At 38.5% G+C, this 24,271-nt stretch overlaps 1 protein-coding gene across 1 annotated transcript in view; it reads left to right on the forward strand.

Annotated features, from left to right (window-relative positions):
- Positions 1 to 2,453: 2,453 nt before the first annotated feature.
- The window catches only part of prkn (parkin RBR E3 ubiquitin protein ligase), a 157,168-nt gene continuing 135,350 nt past the window's right edge, over positions 2,454 to 24,271 (forward strand). Inside the window, exon 1 of the mRNA XM_039690476.2 lies at positions 2,454 to 2,646. Coding sequence (XP_039546410.2) covers positions 2,640 to 2,646 — 7 coding nt within the window. The 5' untranslated portion in view covers positions 2,454 to 2,639. The remainder of the gene's footprint in view (positions 2,647 to 24,271) is intronic.

Here is a 24,271-nt window from a genome sequence, read left to right on the forward strand (position 1 = left end):
AAAGTTTTGGAGCAAATACTCAAGGCTATGTGATTCAATTTTCAAAAGTCTTGTGAAGAAATAATTAGTATGGGTTTTATGACCTTATTTCAGTGACATTTTTTTTTGTTGTTTTTCACAAACCACGCATAAGCGTCATTATCTCAAAACTAAAAAGTTTTACATGCATGCTGCTGACATATTATTGTAGCAGAGTTTGCGCTGAATACAGTGTAATAATAAGTAACAGAAAAAGGCACAAATATAGACCCCTAAGGGTTAAACAGAAATGCTGTGGAACCTGAAAAACAACGTGTTCAGATACTTTTGGGAAGTTATTTCCGAGTTCAGGAATCGCAATTAGGCTACGTCATGCTAGTCCTTTTGTCTCTTAAATTTACAGAAATAGTAAAGTTTTTTAGCATTAGTGCAAAAAAAAAAAAAAAAAGATGCCATTTAGATGTAAAATTTATGCACTATCAATGTATTTTATCATTTTCTGCACCCGAAATTATGAGAAATGTAGTTTTGTTGAGCAAAGCTCACAAATCGGAGTCATTAGTTGTACAAATTGTACAGTCTCAATTCTAAATACTGTACAATTAATCCAACATGACTTTAAGGCAGCAATAATTATTCGCATGTGATAGGCTACAAACTGAAAAGATTCAAGACTAAAATGTTTACCCGATGAACACAAGATCAAATTAACTTCTATTGTTCTTTAAGTTATCTGTTGTTGTTGTTTTTTTTAATAGTAATCAGCTATTCCTGGAAAATGAAACATCTAAAAAGGAGTCTGTCCCTTGAGGGAAAAGGAAAAATATTATAATCTGTCATCTAGCTCATTAATATGCAAATTGAATCCTGTTTAGTCAGTCATTTTATCATCATGCGCGTAAGGTTGTTATATGCCACATCATATTTGTAGAGATGTAAAAAACATAACATTGATGCCTTTTCAATTTGAATATTAATGAGGTTTAAATTATTTGCTGCTCTTCCAGATTTAACAGGTTCTTGGATTTATTAAAGTGTACACAACAAACATCTTCGTAAGATAGATCTTCAAACAGGGCAAGCAATTCTGGGACAGACCAAATCCTATTTGGAAGAGTTAAATGGCTCCGTCTTTGAACTGAATAATGCATTGACAGTGCAAATCAAAATATTCACTGCATTTTAGAGTGAAAGACCAAAAGCCACTCGTAGTTCAGCAAACACACAACAATTTTACAAAATGAGAACCTCAAAAGATCAATATTGAACATCACCATTTCCATGAAACGGTGAATTTGGGTTTGCAGATTTGTTAACCACTAAACTGTTCAGATTTTCATGGATGTTGATCCAATTGGAATCTGTGATTTTGACATGGGTAACTGCTAAACAATATTGGTATGTCATGTAAGTTTGCAGAAATAAAATTTTGTATTAAATATTTGTGTAACAATTTGGGAGGGATTGTGCTCCCAATTCAGCTGGCTTTAAAATATGATGCAAATTGTAAACATCTCCAAAAAAGTAAGACCACAAGATAACATAGCACCAGTAGAGGTACGTTTATTTTCATAACTCACAATTATTCGAGAAGAACCACTCAGTCTTTTAATCATTACAACTCTTCTGACCAACGAGTTCTTTTTTATTGAAGGTCACGATGAAACTCGGTTACAAATAGTCAAAAGGTGAAGAAACAGCGGGTCAGTATGGCCTGGTGACACAGGCAAAACAACAAAACATAAATTATAAATCCATTTCACACTTTTATAAGCCCTCCCAAAAACAATCAGGCATTGGTATAACATCTAGAATTATAGGGCCTTATGAAATACCTACAATATGCTATACCTGCAGGGAAATCATTTTGTTAGAGTTAAAAAAAAATAAATAAATAGCTATAATAATAATTACAAAAAATAAAATATGTATCTCTGTCCCACATTCTGTTTTCAACTGTGTTGATAATGAAACATAAGAAGTGACAGCATTTGGAGTTGGTCATCAGCTTGGCAGGAAGACAAGAACACATCTATCCATATCTATATTCTCATTTTTAACACAATATTGTCACACTTCTTTTTGCTTTAATTTTATGGTTTTAAACGGTATTTAGGCAAAGATTGGGAAGTTTGTGAGTAAAATAAAGTAAAGCTCATATAAGGTGAATGAACAATATTTTGCGACAGTTTGAAGAAAAAAAAAATCTGCTCAATTTCTGGCAACTTTATTATTTTATGAACAGAATCGTTAACTGATTTTATATGTACCTGCTCTGATCATCACCATCAAACTGAGGAATAACCAATAACCTCAAATAAACTACTTGCAAAGAACACGCTGGTCCATAACTTCCTCTGACGTCTATCGAACCAGGAAATGAAGTTTTTCTACCGCTCACATCTTTGGCACTGTTGCCTCTCAGACCCACCTGAATTTGAACTAATCATGTTGTAGCTGAGTCAAATCCGGAGAAATTCAGAGAACGTGTCATTCGTCATCTCCTACGCTAATTATTCCCTCTCCCGCTGCAGAGCGGGCTTTCGTGGACTACATTTCCCACGATCCCGTGCTGCTTTGCTCTGTTAGCGCACGCGACATGTCAACAAACACCAAAGTCACTCACTGGAGTGAATCTGGGCTGTAACAGATATCACAGCATGATCGGTAAGCCCATATTTATTAACAGCTACCTATGGCTGCCCGTAGTCTATAATAACTATGCCTTTATTTCCATTTGAAACAGATTTCAGACGGGTAAATGTGTCAAAATGTTGACATCGGGCTACCTTTAGATGACAGCTCACTGCGCTATTAAAATAGTGAACATAAACACAACATAATTGTTTAATAAAGAAATGTGAGGCATAATCAAATCATATAAAATGTTATATATTACGCGAATTCAAAGAAATGTAAAGGAGAGTAACTTGACAACACATGTGAACTGTTTCACCAACAAGATCTACTACTACTAATATATGAGGCTAGTTGACTTCTTACCATTTTTTAATTCAGGGTGAGTTTTGGAAGTCTGCGTTTGTTTGTAGACAGCTTAAAATATATGTGAAATATGAAAAAAAAAAAAAAAAAAACCCAGCAAAAATTACAAGGTAACATACAGAAATATCCAATATTGGTTATTTTTATCTATAATGTGATGAATAAATTATTGTATAAACGTATAGCATTTAAATTCATAACGATTGCTCCAACAAAAATGTGACTGTATACCTGATATTTATATAGCATGAAGAACACAGTTCAGCCATTTAGTTAAAAATCCACCTTGTGTAGTTGACTGAGTAGATGTCAGTGTGATTTTATTGTGTGCACCTGTTTACCCAACAGCTCATAGAATTGATTATATTAAAATTTAGATTTAGAGGACATACTTTAAAAAAAGAGCTTTAGAAGTAGATGTTTAAAACATACAAAGAGAACACAATAATTTGTGTCAAACCATCGAGTTTCAGAGAGCTGCACGACCTTTAAGAAAACTTTCCTGTGTGACATGAATGCTCATATGCATTTAATACTTGTTTGGAGGAAATCATATTTGCAGAGTCTTCTTAGATAGAATACCACTATTTACTTATCTGTGATTAATGTTTGTTTTTCATCTATAGGCCTATAGTTTTTTAAATAATTATGGTACTTTTTAATATTTTATCAGTTCTTTATAGAGATGAAAGCAATTTTGTGAACAGCCATTTTGAACACAAATGTTTTTGATGTTCTATCCCTCCATTTACAGCTACGCCACTGACATTTTAATGCTTCAAAAAACTAATAAAGAGATCCTAAAACTCCATATGAATTGACCGGTTTATTATTAAGGCAGTGCACTTTGCGTGCATTCAGTAATGCCAAACCATGCACGCAGTAGCCTGCTTGCTTTTATGTTAAATGAACGTTTGTGAATGTTAATGCTTTAATAACAAACAATTTATCGGGCATTTATGCATTTTAGCATTTATGCTGATGTGTATTGCATGGTGGAGACACGTAGGCTAACTTGAAAGTAGGCTATTTCATGGAGGTAGGCTACAGAAAAAAATGTATTTATACTTTTTTTGCGGGCGGGAGCAGGACGAAACATGAATGTTGTGGGTGGGAGCGACAGACGGTAACATATTTTTGCGGGATAAATCCGTTCCGCGCAGTCTCTAGTTGCATTTAAATTACTTGCACTTGCTTCTCGCCTCCCTCTACCATTTTATGCGACCACGACAAAGCACGTATGCGACAAATGACGTCAGAAAAGCGTCAGTAGGCTTACTAGGCTACATTATAATCGGTTATGGTTTATTACTAAACCGATACCGAATCGTCCTCATCTGCATGAGGTTTATTTTTTTGTTACGCATCACGTTTGAGCACGTTTGACCAAAGAGGTTCATTCTACGAATCTACGAATCTGCGAGTTCGCGGCCGAATTTAATGACGCGGAGCGTTGTTAACTAATTGATCCATATATAAGGCGCTCCGGATTATAAGTGTGCTTTTAAGTGTGCCTTATAGTGCAGAAAATACGGTATCAGTCTCAAGCAATCCCCCTCTTCACATTCGACACGGTGCAACGCGAAAGGCGAAGCTTGAATTAACGGGTATGTCCCTCTTTGGCTAATGTACTTTCAAGATGGAGGGGCAACATGGCGACCGACATTAGAACCCCTTACCCGTATGTATATTCAATGGCATATTATACACTCACGAGAATCTTTTATTACTTGAACGAAGTAAATATACATTAATGAGCACATATATTTTTGAAAGAACTAAGTGTTTTTTGCTAAGAATAAACTAAAAAAGTTACACAGTGTAGCTTTAATCAAAAATATTTTAATTTGTGTTCCGAAGATGAACGAAGGTCTTGCAGGGTTGGAACAACATATGGGTGAGTAATTACTGACATTTTTGGGTGAACACTTTCAGCAAGAGGTTTGTTCTTCCTCGTCAAGCAGGTTCGTTTGAGCTTCTGTTTTTGTTCGCTGATCAATGTTTATATGTGAATAAAAGCCTGAATTTAATCTGTTCATCATATAAAGCAAACTCTTTATGAACTTTGTGAAGCGTCAAAGCGGTAGTTGCGTAGTTGTCAATGGAGGGACAGAAAGCTCTTAGATTACATCAAAAAGATCTTAATTTGTGTTAAGATGAACGAAAGTCTTACGGGTTTGGAACGACATGAGGGCGAGTAAATGTTTTGGCCGTTAACCTAATCCCTGTCTGTGAATCCAGGCCCATATAGAATTCGATTGTACCATATTTTCTGGTAAAACTTTCTCTCATGCATCTTTCAGCAGAGGTTTTCTCAAAGCAAAATTCTTTTGTCCTTTTTAGGTGTCTCGCATACTTTTCCGAACCGTCATATTCCACTTCCCTGTGCCTGCCTAGATTATCTGTGAAAAATTATATCAATGGTGAATCTGAAATAAATCGTTACAGCTTCTCCCGAGTCTGCCTTTGGACTGCTGGGCTCTAAAGAAGACATATTGATTGTGTCTTTTCGAGTGTCTCGGTACGGGGCTCGCTGATCCCCGCGAGACAGGGATTTGGTTTGAGTGAACTGACTGGCGCTTGTCTGGCAGAATGAGCATGAATCAAGCAGCACGCCTCCACCCTCAGGCACAGCATCTCCTGCTATTGGAACAATATCTGTGCCAATAGTCATGTCACGTAAGCTTGTTTTTATATTGACTGAGCTGCGAGGAGAACTGACTCTCGTCCCACCAGGGTAGAGCATGTTCAGCGGCACCAAAATCTGTCTGTCTTGCATGAATGGATCTGGATATGTTTTTTTAATTAGAAAAGATTTAAAATGGCTTGAATTAGATGCAATAATCTTATCGTGAGCATATTGAGCTGAACATCTGAATGCTCTTATGAGAGTCTGCAACATAATGAATTATTTTTGATATATTTTAGCTTTTACTCAAGCAATTATTTTAGGGTTATGTGTCTTTCAAGAGCACAATGGTAGTAGATCAAGTCATGATCATTTACTCAACTATATCTGTGAAATGTAAAATGAAATGTTCCAATCTGCTACTTTTTGTCCATACAAGGAAAGTCGATGGTGGTTTACTGTCATGAATGACAAAAAAAGCTTAACAAACGGATCATGAAAATTGTCGACATAATATTCTATAAATCTTCTGAAGAAATACAATAGCTTTGTACTGGAAACAGACTAATTTAGTGTCGTTAGTACTTCAATATCAGCTTATCTTATTTTAGTTAGCTGCCAAGGCAACATTTCTAATTTTAGTTTGTTTTGTTAAGTTTAAGTTTTATGTCAACCATTTCAATTTTTTTTCAGCTTTATTTCAATTAATGAAATCGTTCCTTAATAGTTTTAGTTAGAGTTTTAGTGAAACTATAATGTTGTGTCACGATATGTCTTGTGACACATGCATGCAGAACTGATGGCATTTTAGAAGACTTTTGTGATAGAGAACGTCAGACGTAGTCGACGGCGACTGAATGGGGATCACGCTTAGGGAGCCTGTTTTTTTCCGTACTACTATTTAATCAAGCCAATTCAACATTGGCGTGCGTGATTTCACGCTTCGCCCCGCAGTGTGGGTATACAGAAGTGGACGCATGCACCAGTTGCCTTTCGCTTCGGAGCCGATCGGATGTCTCTGAAGAGTACTATTGTTTTTAAACAAGAGTGTCGTTGTTCTTGTGGGAAGACCTCCCAGTGTTGGTGTTCTATAGCGCGAGTGGAGTGGTGATCGTGAGCTTCTCAAGCTCTTAACTACTATTTTAACAGCATCAAATTGCTGTCGGCTGTTGGACTGGACCATCCTCTGTGTCCTGGTCAGTCTCGGTTGGATGATTGGTATCTCGGGGTGGGCTGTGCTGGTTCTCAGCCTGCCGCCGCAGTACCCTTCTTTCCTGAAGTGCATGGAGAGCTTACTAGTTTGTGGACTGGTTCTTCCCCCTCACTACCCTTGACGGAGAAGTGGTGAAGGGGCTATTAGGCTATTCCTCCAGCTCCTCGTCTCCCCCCCAAGACCTGTGAGCTCGCGTCAGGTTTGACTTCGCCCTCACAGCGTTGTTGCGTGCGCGGTTGGTCTAGCGATGTCTACCCTAGTGGTCCAGGAGTGTCATCATTGGTTCAGCCTGGTTGAGATGGTGGATGCGGACAAGGTTCGGTTCCTGGACACCCCAATTTCCCAGGTTGGGTTGTTCGGCGACACAGTGCAGAGCTGCCTCCACCTCACTGCTGGTGGCAGTTCCTCCGCTCCGCCTGCCCATCGCCGAAGGCATCCACTGCCGCTGCCTCTGGTTCCCTCTGGTTGGGCCCCAGCGTAGAGCCAGCATCAGGCTGGCCGTCCAGTCTATCTCAGGCACTGCCAAGCCAGGGGGCAAGTGTCAGACGTACCGTTCCTGAGGCAGGCCACCTAGAGATGGGGTCCAGTGGTACCTGAATTGTTAAGAGAGCAAATTCCTCCTTCCTTGGGTCTCAAAAGGGCCATGCTGGTGCGTGCAACAACCCTGTAGGACAGTCTTGCACCCCTCAGTCTCCTCTTGTTCGCCAGCCGGCAGCATGGTACATTCAAGGACGGTTATCTGCCTTCTCACGCATCCCCTGTTGCCCCATCGAGACAGGTAAGTGTTGCACCACACAGTCAGACCTGCCCCCGGGCCTTCCGAGCCGGGTCCTTGTCTTCCACCTTGCTGCTCCACCTTAGGTACATCTTGTGCGTGCATGTCGCTGTCCTACTGGCGAAGAACGCGAAATAGCCGCTCTTTCCAGCCGATATGAAGGACAGTGTTTATAAACTCTTTCTTCATGTACCTAGTATGTGGTGGGTCATGAACATCTTGGCCCTGAGTCACTTGAACGGGCCCTTTCTCGAAAGGCTCCGTCCAAATTGCTACACAGAGAGGCATTTTTCAGAAGCTTGGTCTGCAGTGTTTGACCTGAATGACATGTACTTCAGGTGTCTAGCCTTCCGCACCACAGGCTATCCTGCATGTTGCGTTTGAGGGTTCAAAGTATCAGTACAGAGTCCTACCCTTTGAGTGCTCCATAGCCAGTTGGGTCTTTAGGTCAACTGGGAGAGAGTAATTTCGCCCATTGGCTGAGTATCTCTTTTCCGGTTTGAAGACGACATGCCTCTTCAAGAAGAGAGTGTGTCCGGTTATTGCTATATAGAAGTGAGAAAGGGTCCCACTGAAATAATTTTCAGAGGCTCCTGGGGTATAAGGCAGACGCAGCTGCATGGCTTCCTCCATATAAAGACCATTTCAGAAGATTTTTTTTTAAATAAAAAGCCATAGATTTTCTGAAACCAAATGATGATTTGGCAAATTATATATAATTTTCATTACTTAGTTTTTTTCATAATTTGTTTTAAAATGTCAACCAACCTTATGATAAAATAATTTGTCTTATGGTTTATTCCTGAGCTGTCAGACAACTTTGTGTGAGGTATTCGTGTCTCAGGATTCAGAAATGTAGTCGCTGTCTTCAGTCAGGTCCTCTTCTGATGTCTCTGAGAACAGAGCAGGTGTTACAAGAAGTTGAAGGAGACACATTTTCTGTGGTCTAAAACCATCTATATTTGAGACATTTCTTTACTACTTGAATTACAGGCACGTAAACTTAGGGCAAAACACACAAGAAGCGTTTTTGCCATTTTTGTACTGTCACTGTTGGCATTTAATGCAAGATTTCAGAAGTAAACAGATGCAAATAATACACCTTCCAGTCTCTGGGTAAAACTAAAATAAAGAGACTGTCATCTTCCTAAAGTAACTTTACCCCCGGTAATCTGACTTCAAATATCAGGTTTTGACCATCCTCTACAAAATAGTGGATTACTTTGTAAATATACATCCATTACACTTAATGTTTTTAACAACTCTACATTGCACTAGATTATTATTTCCGATCTCTTTTTAAAATTAAGAGACTACAATTACAAACTGTACAATATATATAATACAACCCACCAAAGTTGCTAGTAGGAGTGACTGCGTTGGAGTCCATATGCATTTGTCGGATGTTAATGTCAAGCCTTGCTAATAATAACAAATCAGGGTTTGTGTACTGCTATGACCATTACTTTTTATGGCTTTTAGTGTTTTGAAAATTGTAATGGGATTTGGGGATTCATTTGATCGAAATACAGACTTATTGACTTATCAATTTTGGATGACTAATACACACACACAAAGAAAGCTAGCTGCTCCCTGACTCTTCTTTGCTGTTTTCAGGGCTGATATAGAGACCGATGTCTCCGGACAGTTATTTCAGTGATGTCTGTCAGGCAGTAGGGACATGTCATGTGCAATATACCAAAAAATATTGCTTGCTGCCATTTTAAGATGGGATAATTCTGTGCACTTCTCATAACAATCATATTTTGTTGTAAAAGCCATTTGAGGTTTGCAGTACCTTCCTCAAAGTAGATTCTATCAGTGGGAAATCAACCCCACTATAGACCCTGAACAGAAAAAACGTGTGAAGTAAAAGTCGGATCAGGGTGGTCCATCAGATGTGGTTGGAATCCAAAAACAAGGAGATTGTATTTTGTGTTCAGGGCTAATGTTTTTCCTGTGCTGTCCTCTGGTGGAGACAGAAAGAGACAGATTGACAGTGGATATCTGTCCAAAGTGGAAGTGATCAGGGGGTCAGATGGGTCTGCTTATAAACTCAGTCAGAGAGAGCACTCCGTGTTGGTCCTCTCTCGGGACGGCAGTGCAAAGGGACAGGATTATTTACTCGCTGTGTTTGGAGTCCAAGGAGAGAATAAATTGCTATTGATTTTTGCAGTTAAGTGTCTTTCCTGCCTCCAGACTGACTGTGGGCAAAGAATAATTTGCTTTATTATGTATCCACATTCGTCTTATCTCTTTTTCTCCATGTCCAAAGTGGAAAGTTATTTTTTGACGCAGCATTTTTTCTCGCTGTCAGCACTCAGACCCGCTGTGTGTATGAAAGATGAAAAGTGATTTCAAAGAATCCTGAATGCAGAACATAGGGTTGGACGAGTGCTGCAGGCGTAAAATCATATACATTGCATTACACTCAGAGCCTTTGTGTACATCTGTTGAATCTGCTGCTCATAACTGAATTTGAATTTTAAATCTTGAAGTTGGCTTGTATTAGGAATGCTATTTTCAGAAGTGCGGGCCACAGAACAGCAGTGGACTCAAGCTGCATGCGTCTCTATTTGCATGCTTTTATCTTATGCAAACCCTCTACTTCACTGGGGAGTTGAAAGTATGTTGGAATATGTAGGAAGACAATGTGCCTGTATTGTAGCGGTAATACAGTGAGAACAGTTGCTGCATACTGAATTGTCTATTCAAATATCAGATTATCAATGTACAATTCATGGAGCAGGAGCAATTTATGAGTGACTTTGTTATCTGAATAAGCAAATATAGGGCTCGACAGTAACAGGCACAATCAAAAATTTAGGGTCAAGTTTTTAAAGATAATACTACTTTTATTCAGCAAGGATGCATTAAATTGATCACAATTGACAGTAACGACATTTATAATGTTACATAAGATTTATATCTATTTGAACTTGGACTTCATCAAAAATTCCTGAAAAACATTGATTTCAACATCTTGTGTTCAATGAAGAAGAATCATGTGACTTTGAAGACTGGAGTAATGATGGAAGATTCAGCTTTGATCACAGGAATACATGTTATTAATGCGATTACTGTATTTTTATCAAATAAAAATGATAAAAGAAGCACAATTGGCTTCTTTCAAAAGCGTTTAAAAAAATCTTACCGACCCCAAGCTTTTGAACGATTAATTGTGACTACAGAAAAACTAATATTCACAAAGTATACATTGCTGCTGATAAGCCTTTTTTATCTTGAATATGTGCAGCTTTATCTGACCAAATAACTGAAATATATTGGTAATGACAAATTAAATTCATATAAAGTGCTGTGAAGCATATTATTCTCATTAGTATGAAAATTCCCATTTATTAAAATTCAAATATATTTGAAAATACTTTAATCAAACTTCATAACTAACAAGGTGCACATACAGATTGTTTTTTAATTGAAGATGTCCCACTAAGGTGCCTGCTTTGTTCATGAATATTAATGCATTACTTACTTATTTGCTGACTGGCAGATATTTTGCACTAATCAGTTGATGAATTAAGAATCTGGTGAAATTGTGGCTCATGAATTTTTAATGATGTTACTTGACTGGACTCTTCCATAACGTTTCCGGGGATCTGCATGACCTTAGTACATTTAATAGGAAGTTCTACTTGTTCAGAAATGATAATTACAACGTGCACTTGAACGATTTTAGACGGAACAAAAAGGAAATTCATTTTCCATTTCATATGCCAACAGAAAAAAAACACACACACATACAGAATACAAGAACATTTTATCAATGTATTTGCGCGGACATAGCATCATTTGCCTATATGAGGTTTTATTTTAAGGTGGTTATCTGAGGTTATTATGGTGTTATTTATAAGTAGCCTATTAACCAGGTGTCAGATGTGCAGGTGTTTGCACTGTATTATATTATGAATATATTCAGATTGCACAGATTCGGCCTGTTGCGATTATGATTACGCGTCCCACTGTTTTAATTAGCTACCAGTAATAAGCCTCAAGTAATCAAGCTGGACTTTACACAAAATGATCATTGCATTAATTAGCAAAAGTTTCTAATGCACAATCTAAGCATATCTATGCCACAGAGCCCGTAGTCACATTCTGTTTCAATTTGCATTTAAATGCTAGCATCTACCTAAATTCATTACCATAAAATTAATTTGTACTCTACTTTGAGGTTTGTCAGAAACTGAATAAAGTCACAAGAAAACCATCACAAAATCCTCCTAAGATTAAGTTTAGAAAGTAAGAGACTGTTGGCAGTATTAGTAGTAGAGGTCGAGTGATTGATCGGTTTTGACGATTAATCGGCGCCGATAACCGATTTTTCGAACAATCAGTTATCGTCAAAAATCCATACTGATATTTTTTGAGCGGCTGAGAAGGGTCTACTGGTATTTTACAATACGAGAGTGACCCCTAGAGTCGAAATATAAACTATCACTGACGCGAGACTGCGCTCCACAGAGCATGACTATATGCGGATTTAAAACAGACAATAAAATGGTATGTTGTACAGTGACAATAATAAGAGATATAAACTTGCAATTGTGAAAAAAAGTCAGAATTGCAAGTTTGTTTTTTCACGATTGTGTTTTTTAGCTGCAATCGCGAGTTTATTTCTCGCATTCTAACTTAATAACATGAAATTCTGAAAAATAAAGTCAAAATTGCGAGATTTAAACTCGCAATTGTGAGGGAAAAAGTCACAATTATCTTTTAAAATGTTTTATTCTGTGGTGGAAACAAGCTTCAATTTTCATTAAAGGAGTAGTTCATCAAAATGAACAAATTGTTTAAAGCCCTTTGAACAGTTTGCAGTTTGCACTGAAATTGTCTTTTGGACCTTGAACCGTTTGGTTCCCAATGAAGTCCATTATATGGAGAAAAATGCTGGAATGTTTTCAGCAAAAACCTTAATTTCTTTACGACTGAAAAAAGAATGACATGGATATCTTGGATGACATGGGGGTGACTTGGATGAGAAGGTTTTTTTTTAAAAAAAAAATGAACTACTCCTTTAAGTATCTATTTTAAAAACCATCGGTTGATTAAACGGATACCGGCCAGCGTGGGCCAACCTAGTTATCGTTGTCGGTAAATGGTCGACATCTAATTAGCAGCGACTAGCAAGCACGAGTTCCTTCTTCGAAAAGGTATTCTTAATCTCATGCTGTTTAGGACTGATGGCATGTGCATCCGGAGAGAGTGTAATTATCAAGTGAGGTTTTGGGTTAAAAGTTAAAATCCAAGGGTGATAGACAATCTTCATTTTCAAACGCAAGCTATTTCTCTCTGGGGCAGAACTCTTTATATTCCTTTCATAGAAAGTCAGTTCATTTCCCGCTGAACATGGAAATGACTAATTTTCCATTTACATCTTTCAACATTTCAGAGCTTTTTATAACCCGATGACCTTTCAAGAGAACAAATTCGAGAGTTAAGGCCAGACTATTTACTGCTTTTCAGGCTGCCAAGAGGGAATTCAAATAGCGTATTTTAATCACATATTAACATTCGGTAGCTCTTTTAGCTCTTTATCTGCAGCCTGATATGTCTTTTCAGTCATATTTCCGCTTATTGGTTCCACCCGAGGCTCAGAAAAAGAAGAGACTTTGAGAAATCGTAGCTTTGGCGTGTGCTGGCAGAAAGGAAATTGGTGTGTCAATCACAGGTTTTCATATCTCCAAGCGAGCTGTCATGAGAATCAGAGAAATGGATGGAGACGCTGAAAGCAAAGAGTGGCAATAAATAGCATAGGTTGGAGAAAGTGAGTAAAGGAGTAGATACCACAACACCAGAGTGCAAGTGCTGCTATCTAATTACCCCCGCACATTGCAGAGCTATTGCTGAAATTGAACAGGATAATGACTGCACTGCTGTCAGTCAATACTAGTACAGGGTCAGTGGATTTGCACAGATATGTTTGTCGCCCGAGCTTAAAGTCTGTCATTAGGCCACTTTTAAGGGTCTACAAGGTCGTTTATGTCCTGAATGCTGTCATTCATTGCAGCGGTTTCCAGATAATGGAATACGTGCATCGTGACTGAATGTCTGCGGTAAATAACAGCATTTAAGCACCGCTTAAACCCTTGTGCGTGAACAAAATACAGTGCGTGGTGTTGTTTTACACTGTGACTGGGGAGACCGAAAGTTTTCCAGAAATTACGCTGCAAAGTTTTCTTCATAAGATCAATTTCATTCTTTGAGCACATCTTTATTAATATCAACATCGCCCTGACCTTTTTTGACTCCCCAAAAATGTCAAAATGATAATTCTGAAATTAAAAACATGTTCATTGTAGAAGAAGTGTGATGATCCAGTCTCTGAAATTGATTTTTTATACACTCTAAAAAAATGCTGGGTTGTTTTAACCCAATTTTGGGTCAAATATGGACAAACCCGAAATGTTGGGTTAAAAATATAATGTAAAAATTTAACCCAACGGCTGGGTTAGTCCATATTTGACCCAAAGTTGGGTTAAAACAACCCAGCATTTTTTAGAGTGTATATATATATATATATATATATATATATATATATATATATATAGTATTAATAACACAAAATGCAGCTTGTTATTTGTTACTATTTTCACTGAAATGAATGTACATGAGGACTGGGCTGTCTTTCAAGCTTCAAAAATAGGTAGCTCTTGAAAAGATCAAGTCCCCATTAATTGTAATTTTATGGAAAAAAGCAACCAGGGCGTTCTTTACAATTTTTGTTAGCGATGCATCGATATTTCGGCTACTGACATTTTTTGTCTGAAAAAGCTATTTTCGGTTTTGGAGGGCCCAAATTAGTGACGGAAACCGACGTTTCGTGCTCACAATATGGATTTTATGTTTAGCAGAAGTCATACAGGTTTACAACGACATGAGGGTGGATTTAAATATGTATTTTTGGTTACTTATATTCCACTGTGACATTTGAAACGCCAAGTAACTGACATTGTAAGTGTAACTGAGATAGTATCTCTCAAAGTATGCAATCTTAATTTTTTCTACCAAGCACAAAACCTCTGTCTCTAAAATACCTCAAATTTGTGTATAGTCTTGCTGCAGGACTAATGCGTTTTCCCTCTCTTGCTCTTAGGACCCCAATCCCACTCTTGAAACACCTCACTTTGATCCATTTTCCCTGAATTAATGTTTTATTGTTTAGTCAATGATTAGACCTAGGAATAATTTCATGGTTCAGTTGTGCCGGTGTGTGAATAGCCACCTGAAACACGCTGGGCTCCTTCTCTGAATACCTCACTTTATAATTAAAACTTGAGGTTGGGGTCTGGAAAACAAATTCTGCCTGAAATTGGAATTGGTTACACAGACTCATGCAAATGTGAGATGGCCGCAGCCGCCCCAGGCCTGACGTGAAGGACGCTGGTGAAAACATTTCTCACTGGAAATAAATCACATAATAGGAAAAACTAGAGAAAATATTAGAAGAGCAATACGTACAGTATGTTAGTCATAGGCCAAAATTTTCACAATAATGGTATCACATAGCACAAAATATATATATATTTTTTATAATATATACAATCGAATTATCAAATTAATTAAATACTTTTTTAATGAAACACTTCCTCACTTTTTATTCATAACAAATGATTGATAAATGGCAATCGTTTCATACTTATAGAATAGGATATAAATACACCTAAGAAAATATTATGTAACATAACTTCTATAATATATTCAGTATTTATATAGATGCAAGATGCAGAAATACAAAAAAAAACTATCAGACACACTACTGTGAAAACGTTTGGGCTTAAGAAGAAATGAAGGCTAGTTTTATTCATCAAGGATGCATTAAATGGATCAAACATGAGAGTTAAAACGTTTATAATGTTACAAATTTCTATTGCTAATACATTATTTGATGAACTGTCTGTTAGGGCTAGTATACCATATATCATGGTTTCTGTTGAAAAACTGTTTTTAACATTGATAATAATAAGAATCAGCATATTACAATTTCTGAAGGATCGTGTGACTATAATGATGCTGAACATTCAGCTTTGACCACGGGAATAACTTGCATTTTATATGTATTCCAATACATTTTATATAACAAATTAATTTATAGAAATAACAAGTCATCTTTATTGTCAAATATTGTTTTGCTGTAAGTAAGCTTGGTGACATGAGGAACTTTCGGAATCATTATAATCATCATTTTCTGTAAAAACATATTATTGACAAACATTTGAATGGTGGTGTATGTGGATAAATCGACAGACAGACAGATGGAGTAGGCTGGTTGTTTAGAAGAGCAATTGTGCAGTGCTTTTAACTCTTGGACCTCTTGGATTCAGCCAAACAGAACACTTACTTTAAAGAGACTGCAGCTTGATGCTAAATAAACAATACATTTTTCATGTAGAGCTCTTGAACTAAATCTAGCATTTTCAATTTCATCCAGCTTTTCCTTTTTATGGTGCCTCATCCTTCTTGTTTTAAGTGCTTTATCGTTTTGCATCTTTCAGCTGGTTTATAAGTGGCTGGTGGGCTGAAGCCAGCGTCCCTCAGGTGTGCTGGCCCCGGTGCCACCGGCACAGGTCGAGTATCACTACTTAATTACCATTGTTAATGAATGCCTTTCTGCTCAACCTGTGGCTCAGTGATGGGCCATGACAGACAGACAGTCACGCTCTTGTGTCCAAAATCATCAACACCATTTGGTCCGCCTGTCAGTTTATTGCCTCCAACAGCAGTATATGAATTTATCTTCACAGAGATGATGTCAGTAGATGTCAAGGCGAATCAGGGATGTTCATAATCTGATTTGAGGGACCAGCCGGGGACACAGATCTCAGCCGAATGGCCTGTGACATCATTTTAGGCTTTATTCACACTAGCTTTAATGGCTTGGTAAGAACCCTACTTTGATTTAACCATGCTGGTCTCTCACTTCGGGGGGCCTGTGGGGATGCTAGGGGATCTATGGAAAAAATATATTCACAAAAATAGATTAAATTAAATAAAACTACAGGAAACTGTTGCACAATGTTACTTTAATGTATATATGTATATGTTTTTCTTATTTCTGAAATGTCCCCAATTTCAAAACCTCTTCGCCAGACTTCCTTTTCAAGAGGATTGATTTGTGTGATTCACTAGTGCGGGTTCAGACCATGCTCAGTGTTGGGGGAACACATTACTTTTAAATTAGTTTTTATTTAAATAAGTAATTCAAATGTATACACTGACATCATTTCTCCATGGGAGATATGCAAACTAAGAGAATTATGCAAACTTGAAAGAATGATTAATAACACATTCACTCACCTAAAGGATGATTAGGAACACCTGTTCAATTTCTCGTTAATGCTATTATCTAATCAACCAATCACATGGCAGTTGCTTCAATGCATTTAGGGGTGTGGTCCTGGTCAAGACAATCTCCTGAACTCCAAACATGTCAGAATGGGAAAGAAAAGTTTTTTTAAGCAATTTTGAGCGTGGCATGGTTGTTGGTGCCAGATGGGCCGGTCTGAGTATTTCACAATCTGCTCAGTTACTGGGATTTTCCCACACAACCATTTCTATGGGTTTACAAAGAATGGCGTGAAAAGGGAAAAACATCCATTATGCGGCAGTCCTGTGGGAGAAAATGCCTTGTTGATGCCAGAGGTCAGAGGACAATGGGCCGACTGAGTCAATCTGATAGAAGAGCAACTTTGACTGAAATAACCACTCGTTACAACCGAGGTATGCAGCAAAGCATTTGTGAAGCCACAACACGCACAACCTTGAGGCGGATGGGCTACAACGACAGAAGACCCCACCGGGTACCACTCATCTCCACCACAAATAGGAAAAAGAGGCTACAATCTGTTGAACAGTTGAAGACTGGAAAAATGTTGCCTGCTCTGATGAGTCTCAATTTCTGTTGAGACATTCAGATGGTAGAGTCAGAATTTGGCGTAAACAGAATGAGAACATGGATCCATCATGCCTTGTTACCACTGTGCAGGCTGGTGGTGGTGGTGTAATGGTGTGGGGGATGTTTTCTTGGCACACTTTAGGCCCCTTAGTGCCAATTGGGCATCGTTTAAATGCCACGGCCAACCTGAGTATTGTTTCTGACCATGTCCATCCCTTTATGGCCACCATGTCCCCATCCTCTGATGGCTACTTCCAGCAGGATAATGCACCGTGTCACAAAGCTCGAATCATTTCAAATTGGTTTCTTGAACATGACAATGAGTTGACTGTACTAAAATGGCCCCCACAGTCACCAGATCTCAACCCAATAATTGAGCATCTTTGGGATGTGGTGGAACGGGAGCTTCGTGCCCTGGATGTGTATCCAACAAATCTCCATCAGCTGCAAGATACTATCCTATCAATATGGGCCAACATTTCTAAAGAATCCTTTTAGCACCTTGTTGAATCAATGCCACGTTGAATGAAGGCAGTTCTGAAGGCGACAAGGAGGTCAAACACAGTATTAGTATGGTGTACCTAATAATCCTTTAGGTGAATGTATTTATTTCATTTTATAATAGCTGAATTTGTAAATTTGTATGCGCCTTTAAGTGGTGATTTACTGCATGTTTCCATTAGCTCTTTCCAGAGAAAAATGATTCGTCCACTGTGCTAATAGGAGAGGACGGAGGGAATATTTCCTAGTGCCACTGTGCACCTGATGAACAGCGCTCGACGGAATCAATTTGGCCATTGGTCTGCGGATAACTCTCCTCTAGACAGTGCCGCGGGCCTCTCGTCTTCTGCTCCTGTACTCTCTCCCTTTCCCCATTTTTCCTCCACACCTCCTCCTCCCCTTCCATTTGGATGGATAGATAGCACTATAGGTAGTTCTGTGTCACTACCACTGAGTTGTGGCCCAAACAACGCTGTCTATTTTTGTCCTTCCAGTCATATCGCTAAAAGTCGAGAGGCAGGGAATGAAAAAGCCTTACAGTAGTATTTGTTCTCTTAATTGCTCAAACTGAGTTCTGGAATGGAAGAATCAATCTTCTTTATTGTTATGGTAGGGGAAATTAAAGGCAATGGAGTTGGCAGTATTTTATGGTGCTTTTGTCAGCGTTGTAGCGGTGCTTTATTGCTAATCAATGGCAAGTAGACCGACCCGAGCCCAGGGAAAGTGGCCTGCAATGTCAGCTGTTGTTCCTAAGGTGTTTTTACAGTAATCACCCTCTTATTTCCATGAACATTATAGGGATGTGCAAAACAACATATTTTCTTAATCGACTAGGGCAGTAGGTTAGTCAATAAAGCAGTCCATTAGTCTTTTTTTAATTGGGGTCCATCAGACCCCAATCAGATGTGTTTCAACTTCGAGGGTGTGCAAACAGCTCAAATTCTTGTATTAAAAAAAAAACAAAACACCTGGACAGAGCGTCACATTGAATTTTATTTTTCCCCCAAAATAAAATAAATTTTAATTCAGAAGTTCATTGTCGTTTACTTTTAAATAAATCATTGGATCTGACAGAATCGACAGTAATGTCGTTAACCCAAAGATATAAGCTAAGTTTATTTTTATTGCACAAAACTATTAGCCTGGCTCCGCCCTCCTACGTACTTCCGCTGAATTTGTGGTTGTGGTGTAACAGCGAACAGAGGGAGTGGCTGAGAATGATGATGTTGACGTCGTGCGCTAGTTTGAGTCGTCATACGTCACGACCAAACATTAGCGATTGGTTACGGCAGATCCAATAGTTTTAAACTTGACTAGAGTACCCGGCTTCAACATCATAAAAATTAACTCACATGATTATGAATCCAAGTGTCCTGAAGTATTACGTTTGTTTATATTATTTAATTTTTTTTTATTAATTTAAAAAATTTTGATTGCTTGAGCTTTCAATAGAGAGACTGACATTTTTTCAATTTAAAAATGTCTTCATTTGTGTTTTCAAAACATAACGTATTGTGGGTTTGAAAGGACGTGAGAGTGAGTAAATGACAGAATTTTCATTTTTGAGTGAACTATCACTTTAATGTATTATAGACATCCTTGTGATGAGGTATAGTCACGTGTTAGATGACTAATCGACTAGTTGACCCTGCTGATTTATCCCTATGAGGAGCCATCTCTGTCCAAACCTTCAAGTCTTCCCCATTCTGGTTTCACATTTACATCTTTCCCTTCGTAAAACATTCTTCTGACCCTGCCTCCTTTCTGTCTCCTTTCTTCTCCTCCTTGGTTCTGTCTGGCTCCAGCGCTAAAGACTCCCCAGACTCTATTTCTCTCAGATGCTGCAATACAGAATTAAGCCAATCTGTCTTCATATTACTGGCTGTGTGCGGCCTAGATTGATCTGGCCGTCTGCCATTCCAGGCGGACACAAATCATTGGCTGGTCATGAAACCCCGGTCACCCCTCTTTTGATTGACAGCACTCTGCCTCGTCTATCTTGCACTCTTTTATTCTCTCTGCTTTCTCGGTATTACAGTCTCGGCATGTTATCTGTAAATAACACACATTTCATTATAAGATGGCTGGCAGGTAGATTTTCCTCTTCCTAAGCTGCTAAGAAGAGTCGTTTTCTTTAGTCATTCAGGGAATGTCCTCGCTACTGGCGGTTGGTTGTGGATTTCTTTAATAAGAAATGCTTTGGGGAAAAAAGATGGTTTCATTCAAATTCATGTTACCTCACTATCAAATGGTGTGGTCTTTCTGTTTTCATGACAAAATGAGCAGGTGGGCATGACATGACATCCTAACTTAAAGCATTTTTTGACCCAAGCGATTTAGTCATGAGTACCTGTTCCTGGTTCAATAACCTTTGTTGGTCCTGGAACAACATTCCATGAAATCAATTAATAGGCCAAACTCCATCCTTAACCTTACACCTAACTTAAAGGTTGTAGCAGTTCTAGCATATTTGCACTGTTACAGGCAGAATATAGTTGTTTTATTATTATTATCTTCCTGGTCACCAGGGGGCGATGGCCTCATGTGAGGGTGGTAGAATATCCTTATAAGCAAGTAAGCAGTAGCCCTTTAAGCCTTGTGGTTTTTCAACTTTGTGGACTGCTCACATTTTTTTTTACAGTGAGGTGTTTGAGTTAAAGCTCAACTTTTAAGCCGTCTTGTGGTCTTTAATTGAGGTACAGTGTGTTTGTAATGCATGTTGTACATTATATAGATTTCATCGACTGTTTGTTTGATGTGCTACCCGGAATCTCTGCATTCGACACAGCCTTTACGCCAGCATCAACTTTAATTCGTTTGGATTGCCCTAGTTTGGATTATATATTTTCTCTCTCTCTCTCTCTCTCTCTCTCTCTCTCTCTCTCTCTCTCTCTCTCTTTTTTTTTTTTACTTTGTCTTTGGGGATTACTATTCTTGTCCAAGTGAGTTTTTCGCTACAAGATTATGGTTGCGAACTGAACTGATGTTTTTACGCACAGTCAATTTGATTACAAATTGCTGGATTACAGGTTCATTATATTCATTATCCGTATTCCCGTATTATCATTCTGTGTTTCTGTTTACATTTTTTCTTAGCTTTTTTTCTGCAAAGGTTTATTTGCTTTTCTTCTGCTATGATAAAGAGCCATGGCTGGCATACTTTCTTAAGTAGGTACTTATTTTGAATAATTACTTTACAACTGCTAAAAACATTTCATTTCATTCATTCACACATTTCAAAAACATTCATTTCAAACATTTCAACAATGATTCTCAGAAATCGCTTACTGCACCTTTAATCGGAATGAGCCTATAACCAGTGTTGTAGTTGAGACCAGCTCATTCAAATCCAAGTCTAGGTCAAGACATGTTTACTCACTTTTATTTGTACGAACCTTTATTCATTCCAATCCTGTATGACTTTTATTTTTTTGGAAAATAAAACATGATAATGGGTTTAAAACAACACTGGATTGCACTGACTTTCAATAGTTTCAATAGCAAGACTAGAAGAGGGTCAAGTCTGCGTCAAAAGATATCTAGCACGCACACAGTAGAGCGCAAAAGCCATTCAAAGTACGCTTGTTTGACAGTGGGCTCTGATGGATGTGTTCGGTGGGTATACTACCCCATTAAGTCTTAAAATTATGTCAACTTAGTTATATTAACAATTTTGATTAAAATCAGTTATGTTGTCTCCTGCTTTAAATCCTCTAGCTCTTTAAAGTCAGATCGATTCTGATTGGCTGTCAACGTTTTTAGTATTCTTCAGCTGGGGAAAAAAAATGCTCTGAAATTGATTCCAACGATATTTTTTCCTCTTTGTCGTTATCTTAATACATGTAGTGTGTACTCACTATTCTCTTATAATTAGAATCCATAGTTAATAGTTAAAGGAATCACTCTTGATGTGAACTGGCCTTACGGGCAGGACTTTCAAGGTGTGTTACTTTTCACTTCATGCTGAATTCTGGGTGTTATTGAAGATCACCGGTAGAAACCCTAGAATTTTTGTAAATCAAATGAAAATTACAGTCTTGCATCAGCCTTTTCAAGTCTCGTTTTCAGCACATTTTCTTCCAATGTAAGCATGAAATTTTGCAGGAAACCAAAATGAATTAAAAGTTGTTCTGTTCACCCATTCAAATTCGTAAGGAAGTTATTCACTAGTGAGAAGAATGGCATTTTTAAAGCATCTAGGGTTGAGCTAGAGGGATACTTGGTGGAAACGCATACAGATGCAAAAAGGCATGAGCCTATGTCAATTCCACACCTACCAATTCACCAGAATACCAAATGGAGGTCTGTGCACCTAAGTGGAGAGAGGCAGATCAGGCTGTGAGAAAGGCAAGGGCTTCATCATCTCCAGGGCCTAATGGAGTTCCGTACAGAGTGTACAAGAGTGATTCAGGAGTTCTACGAATTCTGTGGAAATTTATAAAAGTGGCATGGGACAAACAGGTTATACTGTACCTGCAGAGCAGGTGGAGTCTTTATACCTAAAGAAAAATATGCTACAGCATCAGTCAGTTTCATCCTATTTCACTATTAAATGTTGAAGGTAAGATTTTCTTCAACATTGTTGCTCAGAGATTGTCCACCTACCTATTAAAGAATGGCTTCATTGACACTTCAGTTCAAAAAGTGGGCATTCCAGGGTTCTCAGGATGCTTAGAACACATCAATGTTATCTGGCAATGAATTCAATCAGCTATAAAGGAGAGGAAGGAGCTCCATGTGACATTCCTTGATTTGGCTAGCGCATGGTTCAGTGCCACATGAGCTTCTTTGAGCAGCATTTGATTTTTCAGAGTACCAATGTCAATGACAAATTTAGTGAAAGCCTATGTTGGAGATTTGCAATTTAGTTTCTCAACACCAGAATTCAGCACTACATAGCAATGCTTAGAGGTTGGAATAATGACAGGATGCACCATTTCTCCACTGGCTTTTACCATGGCAATGGAAGTAATCATTAGGGCATCAAGATGGGTAGTAGGAGGAGAGCGTTTGGCTTCTGGGATGCAACTACCACCAACCAGAGCATACATGGATGACATGACAACCATGACTACAACAGTAGCGTGCACTAATCGGTTATTGGGTAAGATAACCGATAATATTGAATGGGCACGAATGCAATTTAAGCCCTCTAAATCAAGGAGTATCTCGATAGTTAAAGGAAGGTAGTAGATAAAACATTCTTCATTAATGGTGAGGCAATACCAACAGTTTCTGAGAAGCCAGTGAAGAGTCTTGGGAGATGGTAAGATGGGGATCTAAAGGACACAGTTCGAGTGGGAGAAGTTAGACAACAAGCAGTGGAAGGGTTGAAGAGCATAAACAGCTGTGCTTTACCAGGCAAACTAAAACCCTGGTGCTCTCAGTTTGGTCTACTGCCGAGGTTGCTGTGGCCACTGACTGTGTACGAGGTTTCTTTGACAACAGTGGATAAGCTGGAACCGTTAATAAGTTCATACATCAGGAAATGGTTGGGACTTTGGGTTTGGGTGAAGGAATATTGCAGCTACCAATCTCTGCTTGAAACTAAGAGTTTAAGTGCGCCATGGTTGGAATAGAAATGACCTTAGTAGAGTCACAATCGACAAGTGTGTAAGGGCGACAAATGTGTAAGGGAGGCAGCACCTGTGTTAAAAAGTGGTAGAAAGTGGTCAGCAAAAAAATCTGTGTTAGAGTCAGAGGCTGCCATTCAAATTGGTGATATTGTGGGACAGGTACAGCATGGAAGAGGGTGTTTTGAGCTGAGGTTAGCTCCTCCTAAATGGCACAAGGCAGGCCCAGTTCAAAGGAGGAAGCTGGTAGTCAACGAGGTGCGAAAGCAGGAGGAGAGGATGAGGTGTATAAAGGCCATTTCCCAGGCCACGCAGGGAGAGTGGATGAAATGGGAGTGTGTGAAACAACCTCTGGGTAGGAGAGGATCCCTCTTGTCCTTTGTGTTCATCACCTGCTACATTAAGGCTCATTTTGACAGGATGTAAGGTGGCTCTTAGCCAAGGTCGGTTTAATTGGCGCCATGACCAAGTACTGTGATGTTTGGCTTTAGCTTTAGAAGGCAAGTGTAACATGACCAATAAGTTGCCACCTGTTCTAGCAAAATATTACACACAGAAGACAATATTCCTCCACTCAGCCGAGCAACCACAAACAAAAAGATGTTAAAACCAATTCTCGCCCAGGACAACTGGAAGCTGCTAGGGACTGGAAAACACTGGCTGATCTTGATCAATTGCTTATTTT

The sequence above is a fragment of the Pimephales promelas genome, chromosome 11, assembly GCF_988280905.1.
Source record: "Pimephales promelas chromosome 11, fPimPro1.hap1.1, whole genome shotgun sequence".
Classification (NCBI taxonomy): Eukaryota; Metazoa; Chordata; class Actinopteri; order Cypriniformes; family Leuciscidae; genus Pimephales; species Pimephales promelas.